The 24,855-nt window shown below is 34.1% G+C and overlaps 1 protein-coding gene across 4 annotated transcripts; it reads left to right on the top strand.

Moving 5' to 3' along the window:
• The first annotated feature begins 4,339 nt into the window (after positions 1–4,339).
• On the top strand, positions 4,340–24,238 carry LOC142333746 (facilitated trehalose transporter Tret1-like). Of its 4 annotated transcripts, none has more exons than XR_012758734.1 (3): positions 4,340–4,503; positions 11,508–11,571; positions 20,305–20,438. XR_012758734.1 is itself a non-coding variant. In XM_075381253.1 (3 exons), exons 2-3 carry the CDS (start codon positions 11,523–11,525, stop codon positions 23,451–23,453), a joined length of 1,428 nt encoding a protein of 475 aa, XP_075237368.1. In that variant the 5' UTR covers positions 4,340–4,503; positions 11,508–11,522; the 3' UTR covers positions 23,454–24,238. The 4 variants fall into 4 exon arrangements, 2 of the variants coding, with proteins under 2 accessions (XP_075237368.1, XP_075237446.1); XR_012758721.1 differs by lacking the exon at positions 20,305–20,438 and adding an exon at positions 13,402–13,601; XM_075381253.1 differs by lacking the exon at positions 20,305–20,438 and adding an exon at positions 22,075–24,238.
• The last annotated feature ends 617 nt before the right edge of the window (positions 24,239–24,855 follow it).

Raw genomic sequence — 24,855 nt, 5'->3', positions numbered from 1 at the left:
AAAGAAAGCAAGATCTGAACGAATGAAGAAATACGAGGCAGCTCGGAAGAGTAAAATAACACGCTTTTCTCAGAAAAGATCCAACTAAAATTGACTTAAGTAGTCCCATGTTGGCCGTAAAAGCATAATAATAATAATATATAGTATAAATTAATATAAGTAATAAATATATTGTATAAATAAAGTTCGTTTTACGATTAATGTAACTACAATTAGTATACATGTAATCATAAATAATTAACTGTTAACATCATCATCTGCAAATGCACATGAATTGAATTGGACAATGCAAAATCGAAAAAGTCAACTAATGCAGGACTTTACCCCATGAGAGCTGCTATAGGACTCTAATAGCACGATGTTCATCAAACAAGTCCAGGACTGAGACTTTAAGTAGGACGATGTAACATCGAACGAGTCCTGAAGAGCGACTTTACCCCATGAGTTCTGTACAAAGACTTCAATAGGATAATGTGAATCGAACGAGTCCAGGACAAAAACTTTATACATGTTAACTATGAGTTCCTGATTGAGACTGAATAATTGTTATTACATTAAGAATAGTGAAACATAGATTGCAGATGTATTACATTCTTTCTCACAGTGGATTTCTTGTAAAGTAGGGATAGGCAACACACATGGCTTATGGAATGTAATGCATCATCTATTCTCAGTAATGTAACTTACACAAAACACACACACACACAAACAAGTACATATTTACACACATATATACTTCCTTGTTCTGTTATGTATTTAAGATAATATAGAAAGAACTTCTGAATCATCTTCTGTCTGCTTCATGAGAAGAGATGTATCTTATAACTTACTATAGGCCTATAACCATATTTGCAAATATTTCCTGCTCTATCTTAATCAGTATCTAATACAACTACTGTATTTTTATTGATTTTAGTGTTTTAATACCTATATAATTTGATTAGTCACAATCAGATAAAAGATTAATAAACTTATTTGATCAGTATAACAAGCACTTGATATTTGTAATGTATCAACAAACAACTTATTTTAGGATTAGTGAACAGAAAAGCCCATTTTTTTTAATATTGCTGCCATATTTGCAGATTCAAACTACTCTTATGATTGAAATGCCATATACAAGAACTGAGAAATCCACCTTTAATACAGATTTATCCTTTCATGGGAATATTTAGGGAAAAACCAAAATATGATAACAAAAATTTGATTTATTAGAGTTGAAATTCAAATTTTCTAACAGCAGGTAAAAAAATCCATGAAGATTTGAGAAAACTATTAGTGATTGTATTAAATGAACTACCTGAACATAAAGAAATATTACTTGGAATACTATAGAACAAAATGTCTATCAGATTTGAGTATTTAATTTTAATTTTCAAAATCTATCAGAAGTTTTTTTTTTTAAAGAAAATCTTGCTATTCAGATACATAATCCTCATGTTTTAGTTGATTTTTTATGAACAATATAAAAAGCTTTACTGTCCAGATCTACCAAAAATATTATAAAAAAGTTATACATTTTTATTAGCTCTATATATATATATATATATAATATATATATATATATATAGAGAGAGAGAGAGAGAGAGAGAGAGAGGGTATATATTATATGTAGCAAGTACTTGCATGATTTAATTTTTAGTAGACGACTACTTTAAAGTGTGTTATTTTAGGTCTAGTGATTTTTGACATGATGGCTTAACACAAAACAAGTTAATCTCTTGAGAGTATAAAGAATCTATACACAATTTACCCCACAAAGAATTTAATTTGTTTTGTGTATAATGAGGGTTAAGATTGAAAAAAAGGACATGTTTTCAATGTTCTGAGGAGAATTATTGTTGGCTGCTATTAAATATGAAGGAGACAAACAATGATGTGGAAGTGAACGACAAAGATAGGACAGTTGTTAATCATACAGTAAGGCTCGGAAAAAAGGAAAATTAATAAGAAATATGTCATAGATGGTAGATAAAAGCCTTCATTTTGTTACTCCAAAAGGAAAGCATTATTTATCACCAGTTTAGCCCCACTACTACAGTTGTAAAAGATGTAAAAATGCCCTAAATTAGCTACCAAAAGAACAGATTATAATTAATTAATTTTATGTTGTGGAGTATGAGTGTAATGCATCTGCACTTAATCAGACAATAATGAACATGATTGAATATGTACAAAATAATGATGATAATAAATAAGGTAAATATATTACTTTTACCATGCTGTTTGAAAAAATAATAATTTTAATGTAAGGAAAAAGTTCTATAACAAATTGACTTAAAATAAGATATCTTTATTAGATATACAATCTATTTACAAATCAGTGACATGCCAAAGTTTTTTGTTACAATTATACAGATAAAAAAATAACCATAATGAATTTCATCTGTTAAATCTGACAGCACTACAGCATGAGAAAAATTGAAGGTAATTTTGGTAAAGTTTCTGCTTTGTTAGTATGTTCTTCTGGAGTGTTGGTTTCCATTCTTTGGTTTGTTAACACTTACCCAGGTGTTTTGTTCTGAAAGTAATGCTAAGAAATTTGAGAAGGTGGGCACTTCTAGCCTCAATAATGGCTTGTAAATCCCTCTGTGTAATATATCATGTCAGAGGAATTCGCACTAAGTCAGATGAATTTTTGTGTCTGTAGGTAATAGTCATTTTGATATCATTATCAACTTTATTAATCAAATAAATTCACAAACAAACCTAACCAAAATTTCATTCTTAATTTCAACCTAACACTTTTATTATAATCCAAAAAATAATAAATAATTATGAAAAATGAATAATTCTTTAATATTTTATTATTTATTTATTAATAAATAATTATTAGTTTTGTTTGATTAATGTTCTATTGCTGTTACTGAGTTTCTTCAATGACGGTTCACTGCCTTCCAATTACTTTCCCAAAAATTTTGTGGTGCAAAGAACCTGTCATCATATTAATATTTCTGGAAAGAAATTTGGTGTTTGGTGGCAATACCCTGATTACAGTTCAGTCTTTAATTCAGAGCTGTCGCAGAAGTTACAACTTCTTAGAAATTCATAATTGAATGTTTATAGCTTGAAGTGAATATGAGATATGAAAATAATCAATCTGTTGTTGGGTGGGTAATCATAACTTTAGTCGTGATATCACCCCGTTTTACTCAAGCCATATTTTAACGATAATTTGATAGATAAGTTTATATCATTGCTGATTTTAATGCCCCTGACTTGATTGGATGAACTATTCTATCAAACCTAACACTCATTTTTTTTTCTAAAAAGAAACCTTGATTTCTATAGTTTCAAGAATTACCTCAGTATAACAGTTTTAATCATCATGTTTCCAAGGGTGGTAAAAATGTTCTGGATAATAAAATGTTATGGATTTTCTGAATATGTTCTGGATAAGTGCTCTCTAACATCAAGCTTAATGTTACCCTGTAGACTGATCGTCTTGCGTCAGCTGATGGACCTCGTGACCTCTCAGTATTTATATTACAACTAAGGAAGTAATTTTATAAATAAAAATCTGAGTGGCTTATGTTTAATTTTCAATGAGGTGACTACCACTCTGGTCTTTATGAATTTTTTAAGCAACAAGACTGGAATACTGTTTTTGCTTCTACCAACATTATTGTAGCTGCTTCTTATTTTGCTGAATTGGTTATAAGTATATGGAAAAATTGTATTCCTCAAAAAAAGGTGTTCCTCAAGAGGAACAAAATTAATTACAGGCTTTAATATAGTATAAATATGTTTTCCTAACTATTAATTTCTACGCTATAATACTCAAACTTCAGTGTCTTCCTTTGCTGGCTAGCTTGAAAAAGTAATATAATAACAATTTGTTTCTTACTTAGAATAAGAATTAGTACATTGTTTAATTAAAATTTCCTGATGCAAAAATTCCTTGTTAAATAAACATAACTAACTCGTGATGTATTTTTTCTTGTAAACTCCCGGGATCATCTTTAGGTATTACTTCAGAGCATAAGATGAATGACAATTTTTGTAGCGTGTTAAAATGCCATGCCTGTCAAACCCGAGACCTCCAGATGAAAGGCCGAGACGCTACCACTCGGGATATATTTATATTAAACTATTATAAAAAACTTGACGATTTAACTTCATTTCCTAACCTGCACATTTATATTTATTACACACGAATATTTTTAAAGTTCTCAAAGCAAAATATTGTTCTGAAATCTCACGTGTTACAACACTTATCTTATCAAGCGTTGTTCCGTTAGTCTTTTATTTATCTATTAAAATTAATTATACGAGACTTTGTAAAAAGTATTTATCATTGTTTCCTTATCGTTTTAATATCCACTTTAAGTAACTGATTTGAGAAGTTGTATATTTAAAGTAGGTAAATACTGTTTATTGTCAGTACCAATTTAATATTGCTAATGATAATCGCTCAAATAGTATTTTGTATTCTCTCACAGGACAACTTCATTGTGAAAATGGACAGCGGCCACTTGGCACAATACTTGATTGGATTTGCAGGTAATTTCTTACATATAATTGTAATAAAACTTTTGTAACATCTGTTATCATGTAAAAAATGATAAATAGATATCTCACATAAAAGCATAAAGAACGGTGTTAATCACTAACTGTTGTGAAACAGATGTTATTTTATTGTAATGTACCTGTGTAACAGCTATTTCTTCTCAGACACTCATACAGGAATGATCTCAGAATTGCAAGAGGGAAATAACTCTCCACGAAAATTTGATCAAATTGTTGAAAGCAAATGATATAAGTTGTTATAACATTCCAATCTGGCTTTCATAGCGATAGAATATGTAATGCGTTTAACTTTTACTTCCTTACACGAAGTAAAGGAAGCATTGTGACCGCAAAAAAATTCGGTTTTCAGATTTCAATGGTAATATCCATTTTGGCCATCCCTGAATCCATTTTGACTAGTTTCGGCGTGACGTCTGTACGTACGTATGTATGTATGTATGTACGTACTTACCTCGCATTACTCAAAAACGATTAGGCGTAGGATGTTGAAATTTTGGATTTAGGACTGTTGTAACATCTAGTTATGCACCTTCCCTTTTGATTTCAATCGACTGAACCAAAAGTGTCCAAAAAAAGCCCAAAATCAAAGCCCACAGTTACAGCAAAATAAAAGTTTAATTAATGAAATATTTGGATCTTAGGGGAAGAAACATCGGTTCGAATCAGACTTCATATCCTTTTTTTTACCTTTTTTTTTTCTAATTCAAATATATTGAATTATTAACCTCCCATTATAGAAACATTTTTACGATAAATAATAATTCAATAATAAGAATAAAAAATGAAAAAATATCAGAAGTTTTTAATAAAATAAAATTTTATATAATTTTCATTTTAAAAAAAACGTGTAAATTTAATAGGCGTACAAGGAAGTCATTTGTTGTCCACATCAAAATTTTAATACTAAATATTGTATAATATTTTCTTATTTAATACTAAATAAGTACATATTTGTATATTTATGGATCACGTTAGGAATAGGGATATGTCTAACTTCCTGGAGGCGAGAAAGAGGATCTGTTCTTGCATATGCCTAGATGGATCAAGGGAAATTGTGGTAAAACATTTATCAAACTAGTATTAAGAAGTACTCACTTATCTCTGATTTGATGGAGGGGGAAATAATTAAATTTTGGGAAGCCATTTCTTTTATTTTAGCAAGGACTAAATAGTAAGGAGTAGATAAGTTAAAATGTTAAATTTATTATAGATCGGTTTACATGATTTATATGTAAGTCAAGAAATGACCTCAGGGCGACCCTTTTGGCGTATCTTGAAAAACGGCTTTGATTTTTTTTAAAGCCCAAAGAAATGACATATTTCGAATAGGAATATAAGTAATAGTAATAATAATATTTAACTATGAGGATAGCCTTAGCGTTTTTTAAGACGCTTCGAAGCAGAAACATTGATATATTATTTGCAGATGAAATAAATTTAACTTAACTTAATTAATTGTTTTAATTCTAGTAACAAAAGGTCTTAATATTTTTGCAGGCTGCTGACACAATTACGTTTCTGAAAACAAAGTATTTATTTCTCTATATACGAGTGTGATAGTTGAAATTGTCAAACCGTTGACATTTGTTTCACGACGTTGCAGTTTGCAACGAGTGAGTGTTCTTATTCCCTCACATGAACAGTCGAATTTAAACTAAATTTTAGTAATACCTTTTTTTTTAGGTTTGTTTATTAGTATAATTCTAATTAATTTTACATTAAAATTTCTGAATATCCAGGTAAAACAGTTTTCTATCGACAAAAATTAACTTATCAATTAACAATAAATTAATACATATTAAATTTTTCATTCCATAAAAATATGTTACCCAATAAGACATTCTATTTAAAGATGATTACAATTTATAATATGATAATTTTTTTTTTCTGGGCGAAAAACGGTTCAGCGTTATCACCGTCCGAACACGATAAAATTGTTTTAAAAACTATGTAAAAACCAACAAAATTCACAATTAAAAATTTAAAAGAAACGCCCAGAAAACAAAACGTGTAATATAAACACAAAAAAAAATAGTATAAAAAAATTAAAACAAAATGAAAACTCAAAGTTGAAATTTAAAGACAAAATCAAAACAAACTAAAATATTAAAATAAAGACAAACCAAATACTTAAACTAAATGTTAAAACAAAAAACATACAACTATCACAATAAAAAAAAAAAAAAACAGTATTAAACAACATGCATCCAACCCGTATCGTGCTGCTTCGACCAATCTGTGTATACTACGAGTCTGGGTTCGTCTCGGAAAGAATATGGTGAAACATTTGCTGAAATAAAACAGGTGACGTTGATTCTTTATTATACATAGTGAGGTCAAAAATAGAATTAATCAGGTTGATTCTCCACGGAGAATACGAAGATGGATAAATCGGAAAAATGGAAGCTGTGTCAACATTTATAAGGCATAGGAAATGCCGAGTACGAATACCCACAGGGCAGTATAACGTGGATGGTTTTCATATCTTTGAAGATAAGGATTTCCAAGGATTGCGTCAAAAGCCGGGTGATTTCGCTGTCCTTTAAGACGGCAAAATAGGACGCTAAAACCTGGTCACGTCTATCCCAAAGTGATGGCTCACCGCAGTCAATAAGGATGCTAACGACGGGGCTTGACCTAAAGGCACCTGTAGCAAGCCGAAGGAAAGCATGATGTACGGAATCCATCATTTTAAGCACGGTATTGCGCGCCGAAGAGTAGGCGACACAATCATAATCCAAACGAGAACGAACTAAGGAATAGTAAAAACGCAACATATATGACCGATCGGCACCCCAATTTGTATTACTAAGGACTCGCAGCATATCCAAAAGTCTTAAACATTTTGTTTTTAATTTTTTGATGTGTTTGACCCATGTAAGCCGGCTATCGAAAAATAATCCTAAAAATCTGATATCAGGAGAAATAGCAGTTAACTGTCCACCGAGAAAGAGTCGCGGAATAAAGGGGTACTTTCTCGAAGACGAGAAAAGACTACACATTTTTTTTCTCAGGTGAAAATGTGAAGCCGGTCGGTCACCTTGAACCAACTTTCAAGGTGAGATACAATGTTCTGCAGTAGTCTCTCAGCTGTGAGTGTGAAATGGGGTGCAATGTATATAGCAAAATCATCAATAAATAAAGAATACGAGACAGGTGTCTGAACACATTTAGTAATACCGTTGATGGCTATAGAAGAAAATAAAGTAGTACTTAATACACTTCCCTTGGTTATCCCATTCTCCAAGATGACGCTACGCGGGAGAGAATCTCCGACACGAACACGAAAACTTCGGTCATTTAAGAAACCCCTTACAAAAGTAAGCATATTCCCCTTGACTCCCCATTTTTGGAGGGTGTTAAGAATACCTCGCCGCCAGGCTGTGTCGAAAGCCTTACTCATATCAATGAAGATAGCAAAGAGACGCTGTCGTAGTAGGAAAGCGTTCTGGATAGCTGTTTCCACAGACACTAAATGGTCAATGGAAGATCGTCCTTGTCGGAAACCATACTGTTCTGGAGATAGAAGGCCATGTCTCTCCAAATACCACGCGAGAGAATGGCGGTTCACCATTCTTTTCATTACTTTGCATAAGACGCTTGTCAAGGAGATAGGGCAGTAGCTTGAGGGGCTTGCTTTGTCTTTACAATGTTTAAGTATTGATACGACAACGGCTTCTGACCAGCCGGGTGGAAAAACTTGTGCAGAGAATAAATCATTGTAAATGCTCAATAGATACTACAACGCCGAATGAGGAAGGCACGACAGCATACAGAGACGAATATTGTCAAGTATCTGGGTACGAGTAACAACTCCTTGAATGTGAATGAAGCATTTAATTCGCCAACCGAATCGCCAATGTTAAACGATGATACTTCCATCTGTATCTTATACCTCTTAAATTCGTTACTCTAGGATGAAGTGAGAGAAACCGAGCGGAAAGAAGTTGCTAAGATATTTGCCACTACAGAAGATGATAAAAGAAGTTCTCCCTCCTTTGAATGAATAAGTCCGAGAATAGATTGTGTTGGTGATCTGCAAATTGCTCGGATCTTTTCCACACAGCAGATGCGGGATTAGAGCGTGAGATGGTTTCCACGTACTTCCTCTCCTCCTAGCATCCAAGAATACCCGACGACACATCACTCTAGCTTTACGGTAAAAGTCGGTACAAGGCCAGCAATTGAACATTTGTTCAATTGGCCTGCGGTTAAATTTACGCAGAGCCTGCCGACTAATAGCGTCTTGGCAATCAACATTCCACTAAGGAACGGAAGGACGTCTAGATTTTCCCGATATTCGAGGGATATAATTATTAGCATTCTTAAGTATCATGGACGCAAAAGAGGAAAGGTGATCAAGAACGCCCGCGCCACCGCCATACTGAGAAGGGAAGGCTTTATGGTGACGTTCCAATTCGCCTTTTCAACAATCCATCTCGTGGCATCTTTACTAACTCATGGGCAACACCAAAAGCAATAACAATTGGCCTGTGATCACTACCGTGAAAATCATCACAAACAGACCAAGTAAGACGAGGAAGTAAACTCGGCGAGCAGACAGGGAGGTCGATGCTGGACAATGTACCAGATGATAAGGACATGAATGTGTGTGACCCATCATTCAGTAGACAAAGGTCCAAGTCCTGTCTTAACTACCATATTTCCTTGAGACGAGCAGAAAGTTGAGCCCAAGGAAACATGGTGAGCATTGAAGTCTCATACTATTAACGACAGTGATGGGATTTGCGTGAGGAGATTTGACAGTTCTAGAGCGTTGAACTCAGAGTTCGTATAGAGATACAAATTGCATACTTGCAATTTGAAGGGGATAGAAACCTTCATAGCGACGGCAGGAATAAAGATAGTGGTATCCGTGTAGCCGACACCTCATTCCGTATGAAAATTGTAACTCCACTCTCTCTACTATCCATTATACAGTCGTATCTCTCACAGAAATAGCCTCCGAGTGTTATTGCATCTTGTAGAAGATGCGTTTCTTGGAAGCACATGATTAGTGGTTCATATGCGTGTACCCTAATATTTTCAATGCGGGATCGAAGATCTCTAACGTTCCACTAAATAATGTTCATAAGTAAAGGTAGTTATAGATACAGAATTTCAGGAAAATATATTAAAAAAATTAGTTGTACGTGATCCGGTTTTTCTTTTATGTAATTTTGATGGTAAGGAACTTCGATGTACTATGGTCGGGCGGTTCCTCAACCATATCCTCCAGTATATGAGGTGTTGGAGAAGGAGATTTTGAAGAATGGGAAGTCGTAGATGTCATCCCAGATGGGTTGGTTGTGGTGGCTCCCATAACAGGGGGCTTAGTAGATGACTTACCACCAGCTGCGATTATTCCTGCCCGCACGGGTAAAACTCTGGGGTCAGGGGCTTTCAGATAAATCTCACGATTGGATTCACTAACTTCAACTTTGTTCATTTTCATAAGCTCTGAAATAGAGGCTGTAAGTGAAGCGACTTGATCAGACAACTTCTGAACAAGTTGTTTTAACTCAGTGTAGGATTCGTACTGCTGAGTACCTAAATTTGTGGGAGTTTGTGTTCATGTTTGATTTTGTTTTGATGTTGTGTTGATTTGTGATAAAAGATACATCTGGTTTAACCAGGTTCTGCGAGTTAATTGTTTTTCTGTATCTTCTGCTTAGCCGAGGAAAAGATAGCTTTTGCTCAGTAGAAATTCTTAGAATTGCCTTCTCTTCCTTGAAAATCAGACAATCTCGGGAGTGGGCTGTATGTGAACCATTGCAGTTCTCACATATTTTATCTTCATTGCAGTTAGTGTCATTGTGGCCTTCCCCTGCATGTCGAGCACAGATCTCAGTTTTCAAGCAAAATGTTGTAGTGTGACCACATTCTTGACATTTGAAACATCGATGTGGGTTGGGTATGAATGGCCTCACCCAAACCGACAAGTAACCCACCTTAATCTTCTCTGATGGTATCGGGAGATTAAATGTTGGTATGAGAGAAGGTGTTGGTTCTTCTGATCCAACATGCCGTTTCATTATACATTTCATATCCATTTTTGGTATTACTAGTGTAGAATTCGTTACCCTGTTAAATAATTATTGTAGGATGTAAATCAGTGGTATCATCTACAAAAAGGTACCAATGAATAATCAAAGAATTTTGGGTAAATCATTAATAAATAATAAGCAAAAGACAGAGCTTTGCGACAGCTCATGTTCTACCTTATAAAGTGGGGACCTATTTGGTTTTTTAATGAAATTTCAACTATCTGTTTAGGATTGTTAAGGTACTTTACTTAGCTCTCAACAGTTCCCCTGATAAATTTTTTTTTCTACAATAATAAGTATGGAACTAAATATTAAAGGGAATATGTTTATATTATCTTTGCTACCTTTCTGAAAATTAGGAAATAACTGATGCAGCAGTCAAAAAATATTTTTCAAACTTGCTGAAGATTTTGCAATGTGTTGTTTACAAATTTGCTTCTACACAAAAAAAAATTTTAAACAAAAATGGGTTTTCAGATTAGAAGAAGTAAAACATTTTTTTTTTTTTTTTTTAAAGCTTACTTTTTATGTAGAATTACATAAAAAGTAATTTTTATTTTGTGGTGTTGATTTGTTTAAAGAATCAATGATCAATAAGCAAACAGAATATTACTTGTATTATTATAAAATTCCTAACATTTTATACAGGAACAACGTAACATTATCCTTCCAGTGAAATAGACATTTACAGTTTTAAGTTAAAGGAGTTGAATTTATATTTAACTGTTTTGACCAACTGATTTACCTGGAACATAAATACAAAAACAGATTTATTTGAAAGTAGCGAGTTTTTTCCTTATTAAATTGATATGCTTTTTAATTAAGTGATTTGAGAAGTTGCATATTTGAAGTAGTTAAATACTGTTTATTTTCAGTACCAGTTTAATAATGTAGTTATAATCACTGAAATAGCATCTTGTATTCTCATAGGATAACTTCACTTCTATGAAAATGGACAGGGGCCACTTGAAACAGTATTTGATTGGATTTGCAGGTAATTTTTTTATATATAATTGTAATAAAACTTATGTAATGACACTATAAGCTATTGATGATTTAACTTCATTTCCTAATGTGCATGTTCATATTACATATGAATATTTTTAAAGTTCTTGAAGCCAAATATTGTTCTGATATTTCACATTTACTATTACATTATCAAGCATTGTTCTGTTACTCTTTTATCTTTCTACCAAAATTAATTATAGGAAATTTTGTAAAAAGTATTTAATTAATAAGTATTTAAAAATAAGGACTTATATATAAAATTCACATAAAATTTGAAGAATGTTAAGCTTTTATTAAGAAACATGTTTAAAACAAATCAAAACACACATAAAATGTATAATTAACTTTATCTATGTAAACTACATGCATAAATAATTATGATTATTATGAAGTGAACATCTGCATTCAAAAATACAGCTTTTTATTTAAAAACAAAATATTTAATTTTTTGAAGTCAAATCATTTAACTGGTTTAATACTATTTTTTCATTTTTTTATGTTCTGTTACAATATTTTAATCTACAAGATAATTACCCTCAGCTACCCATTTAACAAATTCTAATCTTCATAATCTTAGATAGTCTTTATCCTGTACCCATTCCTCTATAATCAAATTAACTAAATCTGTTTTTTTTTAAACTGACTGGTGAACCTAGTTTGCTTCTTTATCAGGTCTCCTCTCATTTTTACTTTTTTAACACCGCTTCATTTTGAATTTTGCTGATATGGTTAAATTTCAGCAACTACGAAATAATAGCACATTTCAAAAACCTCAAATCCTTTTCCTTACTGCTTTAACTTTAAACATGTTTCACTACCAAAATACTACACTCACAGAAATGTTTTTAAGAAAAATCTTTTTAATTAATAAATTTATATTGGATGCAAGCAGAGTTATTTTCTCCATAAAAGTATTCTTACTTATATCAGTCTATTTTTGATATCTAATTAACTTTGTCCATCCTTTACAATTAGTTTTTCAACTTAAATATGAAAATTCTTTCATTTCTTGTACACTTTACTTTTACTTCTCGTGTTCCATATCTTAATATTTAATTCATTATTGTTTTCCTTTTTAACAAGTTTGTTTAACTGTTTTCAAGTTTGTTTTCGAGTGTAAATTCTCTCCTACCAGTACATCAACAACATTAATAATTTAACTCATTTTTGGTTTCTGTCAAATGAAAAATTGCTACTTTTCTGAAATTGGGAAGTGACTGATAGCAATAAAAAAATGTTTTTCAAATTTCCTGAAGATTTTTTAATGTTTTGCACTGGTGAAATTTAACTTTTTTCCTTGGATGCCTAATTCTGTCTCCAATCTGTCTTTCAACTCCTGAATTGTTTCTTCACACAATAAGTAGAGTGCAACATGTCTGTCTCACTCCAAGTCTTCCTACATGTTCTACTCTCATTACTGTTGTTTGTTTCTTACACAGATTGTATATACTTCTTTCCCTGCACCTCTATCAAATTTTCCTTAAAATTTTAAACATTTTGTTCTATTCTACATTATCAAATGCCTTCCTCTCCATCTACTTATGTAAACCAGTATGAATAAAACCATATAGGTGCTTTCATTCTCCTTAAGTTTGTCATCTAAGAACCAGAATGTCTTGAATCTAACTCTTCCTAAAACCACAGTCTTAGTCTAGTCACCTTCCACCACACCTGTAAATTATTTTACCAAGTATTTTAAAAGCATAAGATATTGGGCTGGTAGTGTTAGTGTGATACTTCTCATGTTTCTCATGTTTATTTACCCCTGCTTTGTTTGATATGGTAGCAATTAGACTATTTTTTTTTAAATTTGCAGGTACTTCTCCAGACTGTAAAATCTACTATTAATCTATATACATTGGAGTCTCAGTATTCCGGGGCTGTGGTCGGGACCAAGGGGGTGCAAAATTACCGAAAATGCTGGATTACTGAATTTGTGCATATACATATAATACTACTGCATAGTTCAATACTATTTATAGAAAATAGTGAAAATACATTTGAATTTTAACTAAATTACTGGTTTTTTTGTTTTTTTTTATTTTAATAATCATTATTTTAATAACAATATATTAAAGTAATATTAACAAAAAAAATTGTATTTAGTACAATAAAATATTAGCAAAAAAAAATCTTTAAAAAAAAGAAAAATAGATTAGAAATTCGAAATGTAAAAATTCTGGCGATTATATCACTGTCAGAGTGAGTTTCGGACCTTCAAGCCAAGACTTCCTCTAAACTGTGTTTTTCCATAAGCTTATTCATGCCTGCATCCAACGTAATGTTGATAAAATCTCCATATTTCCTTAAGATTGTCAGTTCACTGGTATCATTTTCATTTCTTTAGTTAAAAGTGCATGTGATGGCTACAATGATCTCCATGTATTAATTATAGTACTCGTGGGTACTTTTCTCCAAGAGTACGCATATATAAAGTTAAAAACAGCATCTTTCATACTGAAGTTTGACAAGCTAGCAGAAATATCAGACTGTTGGATTACAAAATGTATCAGTAACTGTTTTTTATAATGCGACTTTATCATTTTATCACTTTATCACATTCTCATAATTTTTATCACAAACTTGTCCATTGGCCAATTAATGCTGTCATATTAGCTGGCAGTACATAACCTCAATGAACCCGTTCTTGATTTTAACTTTCAAGTCGTCGACTTCCCTGGGATGGCCAGGAGCATTATCCATAAGTAAGAGAGCTTTCTGAGAAAGATTGTGTTCTCGTAGGTACTCTTTTACAGAAGGAATGAAATATCTTTGCAACATTCTTTAACACTTTAAATGTCATCAATGCTCGGGTTTGGTTTGTATATTTAATTGGATGTTAATCCATTGTTACGTTCTCAAACGCCCGAGGGTTTCTGATTTACCAAAAACCAACAAATTAAGCTTGTGTGTACCTTTATGAATTTGAGGGTGGCATGAATGTTATATGGTTTTTTTGCAACTTTATGACCAGGAGCACACTTTTCTCTTTATGAACAAAAGTTTTATTCGGTAACAATCTTCAATTACACCCACTCTCATCGGCATTGTAAATTTGTTTAGGGACAAGGTTCATTAATTTCATCTCATCTTTTAACTCCTCCATAAAAGAGCTACAGCTGAAGAATCACTCGCTAATTTATATCTGGTCACCCACAAAAAACGAATTCCGGAACGGAACTCAAGGATTCGGCCTTCCGGGGGCGCTAGTGTTTTGAGGAAATAATGCGCTCCCCTTTTCGGAGGGAGCCGCATATGCTGGGCGAAGCATATCCCTCTGGTCTCTTTTTACAAGCAGAGAATTGCATTGTATAAGGTTTTTTTTCAGTGCTATTTTTGAGTTGGTGGTCAAGTGTATACCTTTCCCAGTTTCACAATCTTGCTGTCTGAGAACTGTTACAACGGTTTTGCACCCTATTATCTAGATGATTCATTTCCATTTCACGGGGATTCAGATTATTTTGGCGCACTGTTTGTTCGAGCACCCGCCTCGTGGCGAAAAGAGTGGCAACGATTCCTGGTCGTAAGTCCCAGTTACGAGCAAAGGAATCTTTACCCTTAGTCCTGCTCGCGCTCTTTTAGAGCAGGGGCCGTAATCTGTAACTGTGTGTTGAGCTTTGATTTCACACATTTGATCCAGTAGCTGCGAAGAGGTGCAACGAGTGACAGGAGAATACAGAAGGTTTCCAGCTGCCCGTGGCTCTGCGGGTAGCAGTCTCGCTTGTGGGCTTGTGCCCAATATTTCTGGATAGAAGGAATACAGGCCTGGCAGCCTGACGGGCCTGGGCCTGACGGGGCAGGTCTGGCAGCTCTGTCCCATTGGCCCATGATGTTTTGGCGGAACTAGATGGCTTCTTTTCTTATTTAGCAAATCCCAAGCGTACCAATGCAGCTACCAAGGGGAGATTATTGCGTCGTCTAGAATTCTTCCAAGCGGCTTTCACAGCTCCTGTTGAGGGTTTCCAAAATCTTGCCTCACAACCTAAGGAAGTAACTGTAGTTCATAAACTGGCCCCGCCGCAATGCAGCCGCCCAGGTATGCTGAGGTGATTAGGGGTGGACGTGAAACCAGCCAGTCCAAGAAACCTAAGGTTGCGTTTGTCAGCAGAGCGGAGGACTCGACTGTGTCCAGCATTCAGCTGAAAAAAGACCTCCAGATTGCCCTTCGGGGTGACTGGAAGGGTTTTAAAATCGGAAACATCAAAGAGACCGGCACGGGATTAGTTGTGATAGCGGATGATACAAAGATCATTCAGGCAATTAGAGATTCCACTGCGGTTAGGCGATTGAATGTAAAAATAGACCCGAAGAGAACGCATAGGACCCGCATTATAGTCTATGATATTGACTGTAACCTTGCCGATGAGGATGTCTTGTCCCTCATTAGGGAGCAGAACGATTTGGATGAAACCGCTTTCCGGCGGGCCTGCAGGCTGGTCTTTAAAACGGATAGGCGTGATACCCAGAAATATCACAGAGTCTTTGAAGTGGGTTCTGGTCTCTTTCAAACGTTTACGTTTGCAGGCAGACTGTTTATCGATTAGGGCATCATGTTGTGGTCAGACTTTTATCCATCCCCTTCGGACCAAACCTAGACCGGCGAAGCACGACTCAATCCCAACGGGACCTTTGCCTCTAACCTTCCGAGTGACCATGCTGGACCTGGCTATGCCATTCTGCACGGGGTACTACCCGGTCAGCCGGGAATGGGTATTTTCTAATGCCTTGCTTCTAAGCGGAAGTCCCCCTAGAGGGACCTCTACCCTGGACTCTGGTTTTCCTTTATGCTTTGCCTCTAAGTGGAGGGCCCCCTAGAGGGCCCTTCATCCGGGACTCTGGTCTTTTCATTTTAACCTCCTAAAAAATCCCCTGGAGTCCCCTTTCACTCATCGGCCATGAGACACCTCGGCATCCCACGCCTCCTGAAAGCGGCTAACCAACCAATCCCTAATCTAGAAACCCCAAATCTCCGTTTTCGAAGTTCCCTCTATCGTCCTCCTCATCTTCCACTTCCTCCTTATCGTTCGCTCTCATTATACGGATGACTATATCCGTAATGGCGTCCCAATTCCGCCCATTAAACAACATCGTTTCCACCACGTTATCTGTGGTAATCACACCAATAATATGCTCCACCTCCCTCCACTCCTTCACCCATCTGTCACAATGGAACAATGTGTGCTCCACTGAATCACTCTCTCACCAGTAGAGGCACCCATCCGACTTCTTCCTCTTTCTGTCCCACAGATACTTGTTGAAGCCCCCATGACCGGACAGGAACTGCGTTATCTCATAGGTTAACTCGCCGTACCTTCTGCCCAACTATGGTTTAATCTGTTGGATCAGCCTTCTCGTGCAGCTCCCTACCTGCGCTCTTTCCCAGCGGTGCTGCCACTTCATCAGCGTATTTCGCTTAGCTTGACCTTTTGACATAACCGCCGATCTCTCCACTACCTCCTCCGCTATCAGATCTAAAGGTGGCATGGCCGCTATTACTAAAATTGCTTCCGTCAAAACAGTTCGGTACGACCGCGCCACCCCAATTGCCAACGGCCTCTGCATAGAGAGCAGTCTCGTTCTCACAAGCTTCTTATCTAACGCTCTCCTCCAGGCTAGAATGGCGTACAAGACGACGCACCTAGCTACCGATGCTAATAATCTTCTCTTCGCTGTGCTAGGCCCGCCCATTCTACTCAACAACTTGTTAATCGCCCCCACAGTCTTATCGCCCTTATTCACCTCTTCCACTTCATGTGGCAGAAAAGAAGGCTTGTCATCTAGCGTTACTCCCATGCATTTAGCCCTGGGCGCATGTACAATCTCCGTGCCTCCTACTGACAAACTAATCCTTGAGCCGTTGTCTTCCAGTCATTAATACCAACTGCGTTTTCTCCAACGATAGATGGATCTGTCGCTCCCGTAACCAATCGTGAACCACCTTCACCGCCTCGTTTGTCCAGGCCACAACCTCCTCCTCCGTTTTAGCTGTAATGACCAGGGAAAGATCAGCCGAAAACCAGTTGGCGACACCCCGTCTGGAAAACCTAACCGCAGCAGCCCATCATAAGCGATACACCACAAGAGTGGGTCAATGACCGACCCTTGCGGCACTCCTGCCTTCACACCAATCTCAATTGGAACCCCTTCTGCATTGCCTACCACCGATCTGCTATTAAAGTAATCCTGCACAAACCTGTACAAATACGGGCTGATCTTCCTCTCTTTAGTTCTTGGAGAACCCACTCGAACGTTAGCGAATTAAACGATATTATTGTATCACAGTGGTGCTCCTCGTTCGAGCGCTTCCGGCAGTCCTTTGTCCGCTAATTAGAATAAATAATAGGTTCCTCTTCACCGGCCACTTTCCGGCATGTTGGAAGTGTGGAGACTTGGTGTTATTGTACAAAGGTGGCGAAAAATATCCTACTGTTAGTTCTTCTTACCGTCCACTAATTCTGTTGCCTGCGATTGGAAAGGTTTTTTAGAACGTCCTATATTTGCGTAATAATGTTAGATTGATCACTAATCATTTGCTAATGGACAACCAGTATGGTTTCTGACCGGGCAAGAGCACTGAGGATGCCATACTAAAGGTGATGGATATAGCTTCCTCAAGTCCATGTAAATATGTACTAGGGATTTATCTGGACATATCCGGGGCATTTAATAACTTATGGTGTCTCTCTGCCCTGTTTCAGATGCACAAGTGTAAGTGTACACGAAATAAACTAGAAGTTCTCTCAAGTTATTTCAGCCATCAAACAGTTTCCCTGCGTGATGATGGCTCGGAGATTCGTAAGACCTTAACAAAAGGATGCCCTCAGGGCAGTATTCTGAGTCCCTTCTTTGGGTCACAGAATTCGATTCTATGTTGCGTTTAAGGTTGTCATGTGGTTGTCGTGTAATGCTGACAACGCGTTGCTACTGGTGGAAGGAGATTCGCTTAATGAGGTAGAGTTCCGAGCTGCTCATGCTTGTGAGACATTCCGACAGTGTAGTCTCCAACATAAGATCATTTTCATCTCAGAGAAAACCACAATGATATCGCTTAAGGGCCGACTGGCTGCTTCCCGATAAATCCGGGTTCGGATGGCTGGTCTCCCCCCCATTCGGTACGTTACGGCTCAAAAATATTCACAGTCACGAACGGTAATGCCAAATCTGGACTAGGCGCGGGGTTCGTGCTTCCGCGGTTTTGGTCAGTTAGTTTGAGGGAATCATGTTAGGTTGGATGTAAAGATGTCCGTTTGAAACCTATATGAAGGCAAAATTTGATTTGTATTTTACTTATACAAATGTCCGTCGAGGCATTTACATCGGTGGCATCCCGACCTAGGCCTGGCTGATGACTGTGAGATGTAATCAGTAGGAGGGTCTAAAGACGATCTCCGGTAAAACTCCTCAGGTCTCGATACGAAGAGGGTGGTGAGGTAACCGGTAACGTCACAAGATGGGTGTCTTCCTCCTACGGGGTTGGGGGCATAATTGTGAGAATTAGGTAGAGAGGATGGTGAGTGATAGGTGAGGTGAAGTTGAAATTTGTAGTCTTCCTTCACTCAGGCTGTCTTCGCTACTGCGTTTCTGCTCTGCTTCGTCGTGCCGGTTCATCTTTGTGTTGGCGAGCCGATTTTCATTTGTAATAAATGCATAAACGCGCTTATAGTACAGACAAAAACTGAACTATAAATAAACAAACACAGCTGAACAAATTAAACACAAAGTGGGGAAACTAAAACACAAGTATATAATAAATCACAAAATTGCACAAGCAAACTTATAACACCACCAAACACCCAAAAATTTAGTGCTGTACCTTTATCCACCTTCTCACCTTTCATAAAATCTCTAATATCAGAAAGTTGATTAATTTTGATGCTACGCTGAATAAAGTTTGCTTTTTTGAGATTAATAATATTTTACATTCCTTAAAATATTCAACTGCTTGATTAAGTGAAAAAAGACATTTTTCCTAAACAGTCAAGTCTCCAACATCATATCCTCAGGAAAAAATTTCCTATTATTGCTTCATTTCCTTATTATTATTGCTAATTTCTTATTATTGCCTATTATTGCTAATTTCCTTATTATTGCTTCATTAGGAAATAAAACTTTTCCTTTAGCAAATAAGATGTTTTTAATTAAATTGGCCTTTAAATATGAAAAGCATTTTATATCTTTAAAGAGCTCTTGTTTTCTTTGCTATACATTAAATTTCAAGCATAATAAACTCATCCTCATTTCCACAAATCATAAGCATTTCCAATAACACAATCAATCAAAGGCTCTTTATTAAATCCATTAAAAGCATAACATGTTTTTTTATGCATTTATGAAGGTTCAATATTATGCACTGAGCATCTATCACACTTCCCTTCTATTAAACCTTTTTCCTTTTCTGTAATATCATTATTATCTACAGCATGTTGTAAAAATCTGTTTAAAAAGGCTCTTCAAAAATGTTTAAAACAATGTTCATAATAAAAATAAACTGCATTTTTATAATAAAAAAGTCATTTTTAAAAAGAATAAATAAAATGTCTACAAAACAGATTTGATTTTGACTGTTTGTAACTGTTATGGAAAGTAACCTAAAACTATGTATGTTGTGGGCTAGGGACTGAATTCTTTACAATTGTTCACAATATTATATGTTATTTCCTTATATCCTGATGAATATTTGTTTTTAGTCCCTTTATAATGTTAATATTTAATATTTCAGTTTCTGATGATCCAGTTCCATCCTTGACTGTGAAGCCAATTCAGACAGTATAGGAGAGGTATTGTAATCTAGAACACAGTTACCCGAAGAACTAAAACAGTTATTAGAAATGAAACTTGTTTTCCAAGTTTAGTATCTGTGACATTGAATATTCTAGTTTTAGATTATTTGTAATTGTTTTTAGTTTTTTCTGTTCTTAACAATAATTAAATACAGTTTATTATATTCTAAACAGTCTTATTCATTCCACTAAGTTTTAACTCACATTTAACAACTACCACTTCAGCTAAATGTAGCAGACTTATAAATTCTTTTATAATGCTTTTAGTAATCTTTGAAATTCTCTCAATTATTTGCTTCGTGTATTATAGGTAGATTTTTTTATTATTCTATTTGATTCATATTTTCCTGAGATCATCCAGTAGTTTGTTGCAAAATTACTATTAATCAAAAATTTTATTTTAGGATAAGTCATATTAAAATTAAACATAAACAATTCTACTAAAATAAGAGCATATTTTTACTGTATGGAACAAGCCTTTATTATAACTCCAGTTCTTTTTTCTCAATAAACTTTGTTAAGTTTTTTAAGATTCTAATTCATCAACTTTGTGTTAAATTCATAATTATTTTATTAATATTTTTTATTTGATTATTAATTACAAAAAAAATATTATTTATATATGTAACAATATATACACATACATTCTGTAACAGTATTGTATACGAAGTGAATATATATATACTCTATATATTTTTACTCCCAGAGAAAGTAAAATCATTTTTGCAGAAAAAATTGAAAATAAAATGTATCAATAATTATAAAAAAATTCTATTAACTTTGAAAAGGGTTCCTCCTCTCATCTTCAGGTATAAATTACCAGGAATCAGGTACTGTAAGACTAGGTGCTGAAATAAAAAAAATATATATATAATTTTTGCACAATTTATGTATAAAAAAAATGATTAATTTTGGTAATTTAAAATCATACTTTAAACATATTAATAAGAAATTATTTATATTTTAAAAAAAAAAAATTTTGAACAAATGTTTATATATATAAAATATATAAAACAAAACAAAATATATATAATATTATCTATCCTGTCCTGTACAGTTTACTTTTTTATTAATTTTTTTTTATTGATGAGTTAATTTACCACAGGAGCTCAAAGCTTATGTGTGGGTATATAGAATGGAAATTTTGTAACGTATGAAAATGATGCCATCCCTGAGCAGGGTTTATCCCAGGATTTTCTGGATAAGAAAGACTGAGGCCATGGAGACCAGCACTTTGTGCCTCAAGTTTGTAGAACAGACTGGAGAAAACATATTAGTGTTGTTGCTGATCTGTGGCTGGACTTAACCCTTATACCTTTGTGCATGACAGCTAAGACAAAACTTGCAACTTCATGGTGTAATGATGGATTCAAGTGTCAGGGGTCTAGGCACAAGAAACTGGAGGTCTTGTAAACAAAATTACAGTCTATAAACAGGAGAAATAAATTCATTAAACTTGTAAAAAAATTCCAATTTTGTATAATGTACAAGTAATATACAAACAGTAATAATGTAAATATTATACATGTCTTGTTAAATTACATCTAATAAATGGTATTTAATACAATTAAATTTTTATAATTTTTGTAATTAATATTGGAGATGATTAATAGTTTTGTGAAAATAGTACAAAAACCTGAATTTATTCTAATATAAAAAGAGTTTTGTAACTATTTAGTGTTTTCTAATGTTGATTTCTTCTTTTGTAGTAGCATTAACATTCACAACAGCTGGAATGGCATATGGATGGTCAGCACCTGTGATGGTACGTCTTCTATCTAACAATTCTGAAATTCATATGAATGCAGATGAAGGATCTTGGGTCACTGCTTCTCTAGAAATAGGAGATATATTTACACCAATACCAGCTGGATTTATTTCTGATCGGTTAGGCAGAAAACTAGTAATTTGGTCAACTGTTCCTATGTATATAATTGGATGGTGTTTACTCATTGCAACAAGATCATATAAAATTTTAATTCTTGCAAGAGTAATTTTTGGTATGTGTGTGGGAATTATCTATACTATATGTCCATTATATCTTGGTGAGATCACTGAACCTCACATCAGAGGAAAAATCACATCTTTTTGCATTGTTATGTGGTTTATTGGAATACTTTTATCATATTCTATAGCACCATATGTTTCATATGAAACTTTTTCATGTATATGTATTTCATTACCTACAGTTTTAGTGTTTGGATTACACTGTATACCAGAATCTCCATATAGTCTTGTAATGAGAGGAAAATATGAAAAAGCTAAAAGAGAATTGAAAAAAATAAGGAGCGGAAATGACACATCTATAGTGAATGAAATAGAATCAATTAAAGTTGCTATATATGAGCAAACTGCTAAAAAAATGCCTTGTTCAGCATTAGTAACTGATCCTGTTTGCCGAATGACTGTATTTTTATTTTTTATTATAGCATTTACTGGATTACTTGGAGGAAAGTCAGTTATGTATACATATGCAACAGAAATATTTTCCTCAGTACAAAATTCTTTATTTAGTGCAGACCAGTGCACAATTATTCTTGGTTTAATTTATTTAATATTAAGTGTATTTGGGACATTAGTTGTTGACAATTATGGAAGAAAGCCATTATTAATGATTGCAGCAGGAGGATCAGGTATTTGTCATCTAGTTGCTGGTATCTACTTCTTTCTTCAGAAAGAAACAACTTTAAATGTTTCTGATTACAGCTGGATTTTGTTATTAGCTACGGGTGGATACTGTGTTTTTGCAGGTATTGGTATGGCACCTGTTACCCCAGTTTATCAAAGTGAAATATTTCCAAATGGAATTAAAGGTATTGCATCAGGTATATTCACTGTAGCAATGTGTTCTTTCTCAGTGATCGCATTAAAAATGTACCAAGTTATAAATACAAATTTTGGAATATACTACTCATTTTGGTTCTTTGCCTTTATTAATATATTTGGATGTATTTTGATGTATATTTTTCTAATAGAAACGAAAGGCAAATCTCTTGCTGTAATACAAGATGAACTTAAACACCTTTCTAAAAGTTCAAAGACAAAACCTGATCTAAGTGAAACAGTTCCATTTAAAACTGAAGCATAATTTTTTTTTGTAATAATGAAAGCTCTATTTTTTAATTACTATTGTAATAGATTGTTTTAAAATATTTCATTTTTATGTTTTTGTACTTTTATACAATCCAGTTTGTTCTGGATATTTGCTGTTTAAAAAATCTAATCTCAGATATTTTGTTGAAAAATATTGTGACAAAGTCGGGCAAGTGTTAGGTTAATTTTAAATGACTCCAATTATTATTATAATAATCTTCATTAAAATAATCTGGTGGCAATCTTGTACTCTTTTTCCTGTAATTTTGGGTCCATAATACACAATATTTTTTACACACATTTTGGTTTGTTTACTTTTATGAATTCTTGAAATAAGCTAGCATTATTTGTTAACAGGCTTTACAAACATTATTGTAATCAAATATTTATTAGTAATTCTTTTCAATGACACCCTTCTCTCTGCAATTCATTCCTCTCAACACCACCAACTCTTTCTCTTTCTTCTCTGAATAGAAACCAAGAAAATTGGGTCAACTGCAGCAATGATTCCATTTGAATGGTTATGCTATCCAGTAACTGATTTCTTAGTGAGTGATGTATCAAACTGAGCTTTTTAAGAAACACTCTATCTAAACTGAGAGGGTTGCACAAAAGCCTAAACAAGTGTTATTAAGCCTATTGGTTAATGTCAAGCCTTTTGTTTCTTCTGTAATCTAATCTAATGGATAACTTTTTTATTTTTGTTCATAACTAGCATTTAAAAATAAAAAGAAGTACGATTTAAAAATACTACTACCTTTTTAAGTGTAAACCTCTTTCTTAACCCTCTCAGAAATTCTTATTTGACACTTCCAGTTCTACCAAATATATGATATGTGATGCGGGCTATTACTGTAACAATAATAAAAGTATTTAGCACAAAAATATTACAAAATCTGGAACGTATTAAAATACATAAATTATGCTAGTAATACTCATGGTTGAGCCTGTCAGAGAAATTGACTGATTTAACCATGAAAGAGAAATTTAAAAAACCTACATACTGAACTTAAAACTATCTGATATTAATAAACCATTTAAAACATTATTCTCTTTTGATAGCTTAAATTGCATTTACTCTTTCTACTTAGAGAAAAACTTAGAAAACAAAAATTGCCACTTAGATTAAAATAAAAAGGTACGAGTATCAAGAAAAATGTTTAAGCTAGTCTTTAAAAAAGTTATGAAAAAAATAATTTCTCGTCTATTTTCAACACACAAAATTAAAACCTAAACTTCCTCATCACATCATATCATATCTATACCTTAATCCATTCAAAGGATTTATTAACTATTGCAATGATAATCTATCCTTGCCAAAATGTTTTCTTATAAATTCCTTTAATACTGCACACACTGGATAAAATGCAACATACTTTCTTCCTCTTTCAAAATAC

The sequence above is a fragment of the Lycorma delicatula genome, chromosome 1 (assembly GCF_047948215.1).
Source record: "Lycorma delicatula isolate Av1 chromosome 1, ASM4794821v1, whole genome shotgun sequence".
NCBI lineage: Eukaryota > Metazoa > Arthropoda > Insecta > Hemiptera > Fulgoridae > Lycorma > Lycorma delicatula.
Note: the sequence above shows the minus strand (reverse complement) of the source record. Positions and strands in the feature narration are given on the sequence as shown.

What these genes read in the sequence shown, in the direction of transcription:
- LOC142333746 (XM_075381253.1), top strand. Translation starts at nt 11,523, where the DNA reads ATGAAAATGGACAGGGGCCACTTGAAACAGTATTTGATTGGATTTGCA. An exon ending in GTATTTGATTGGATTTGCAG is followed by an intron (nt 11,572 to 22,074) that starts GTAATTTTTTTA and finishes CTTCTTTTGTAG; the next exon opens with TAGCATTAACATTCACAACA.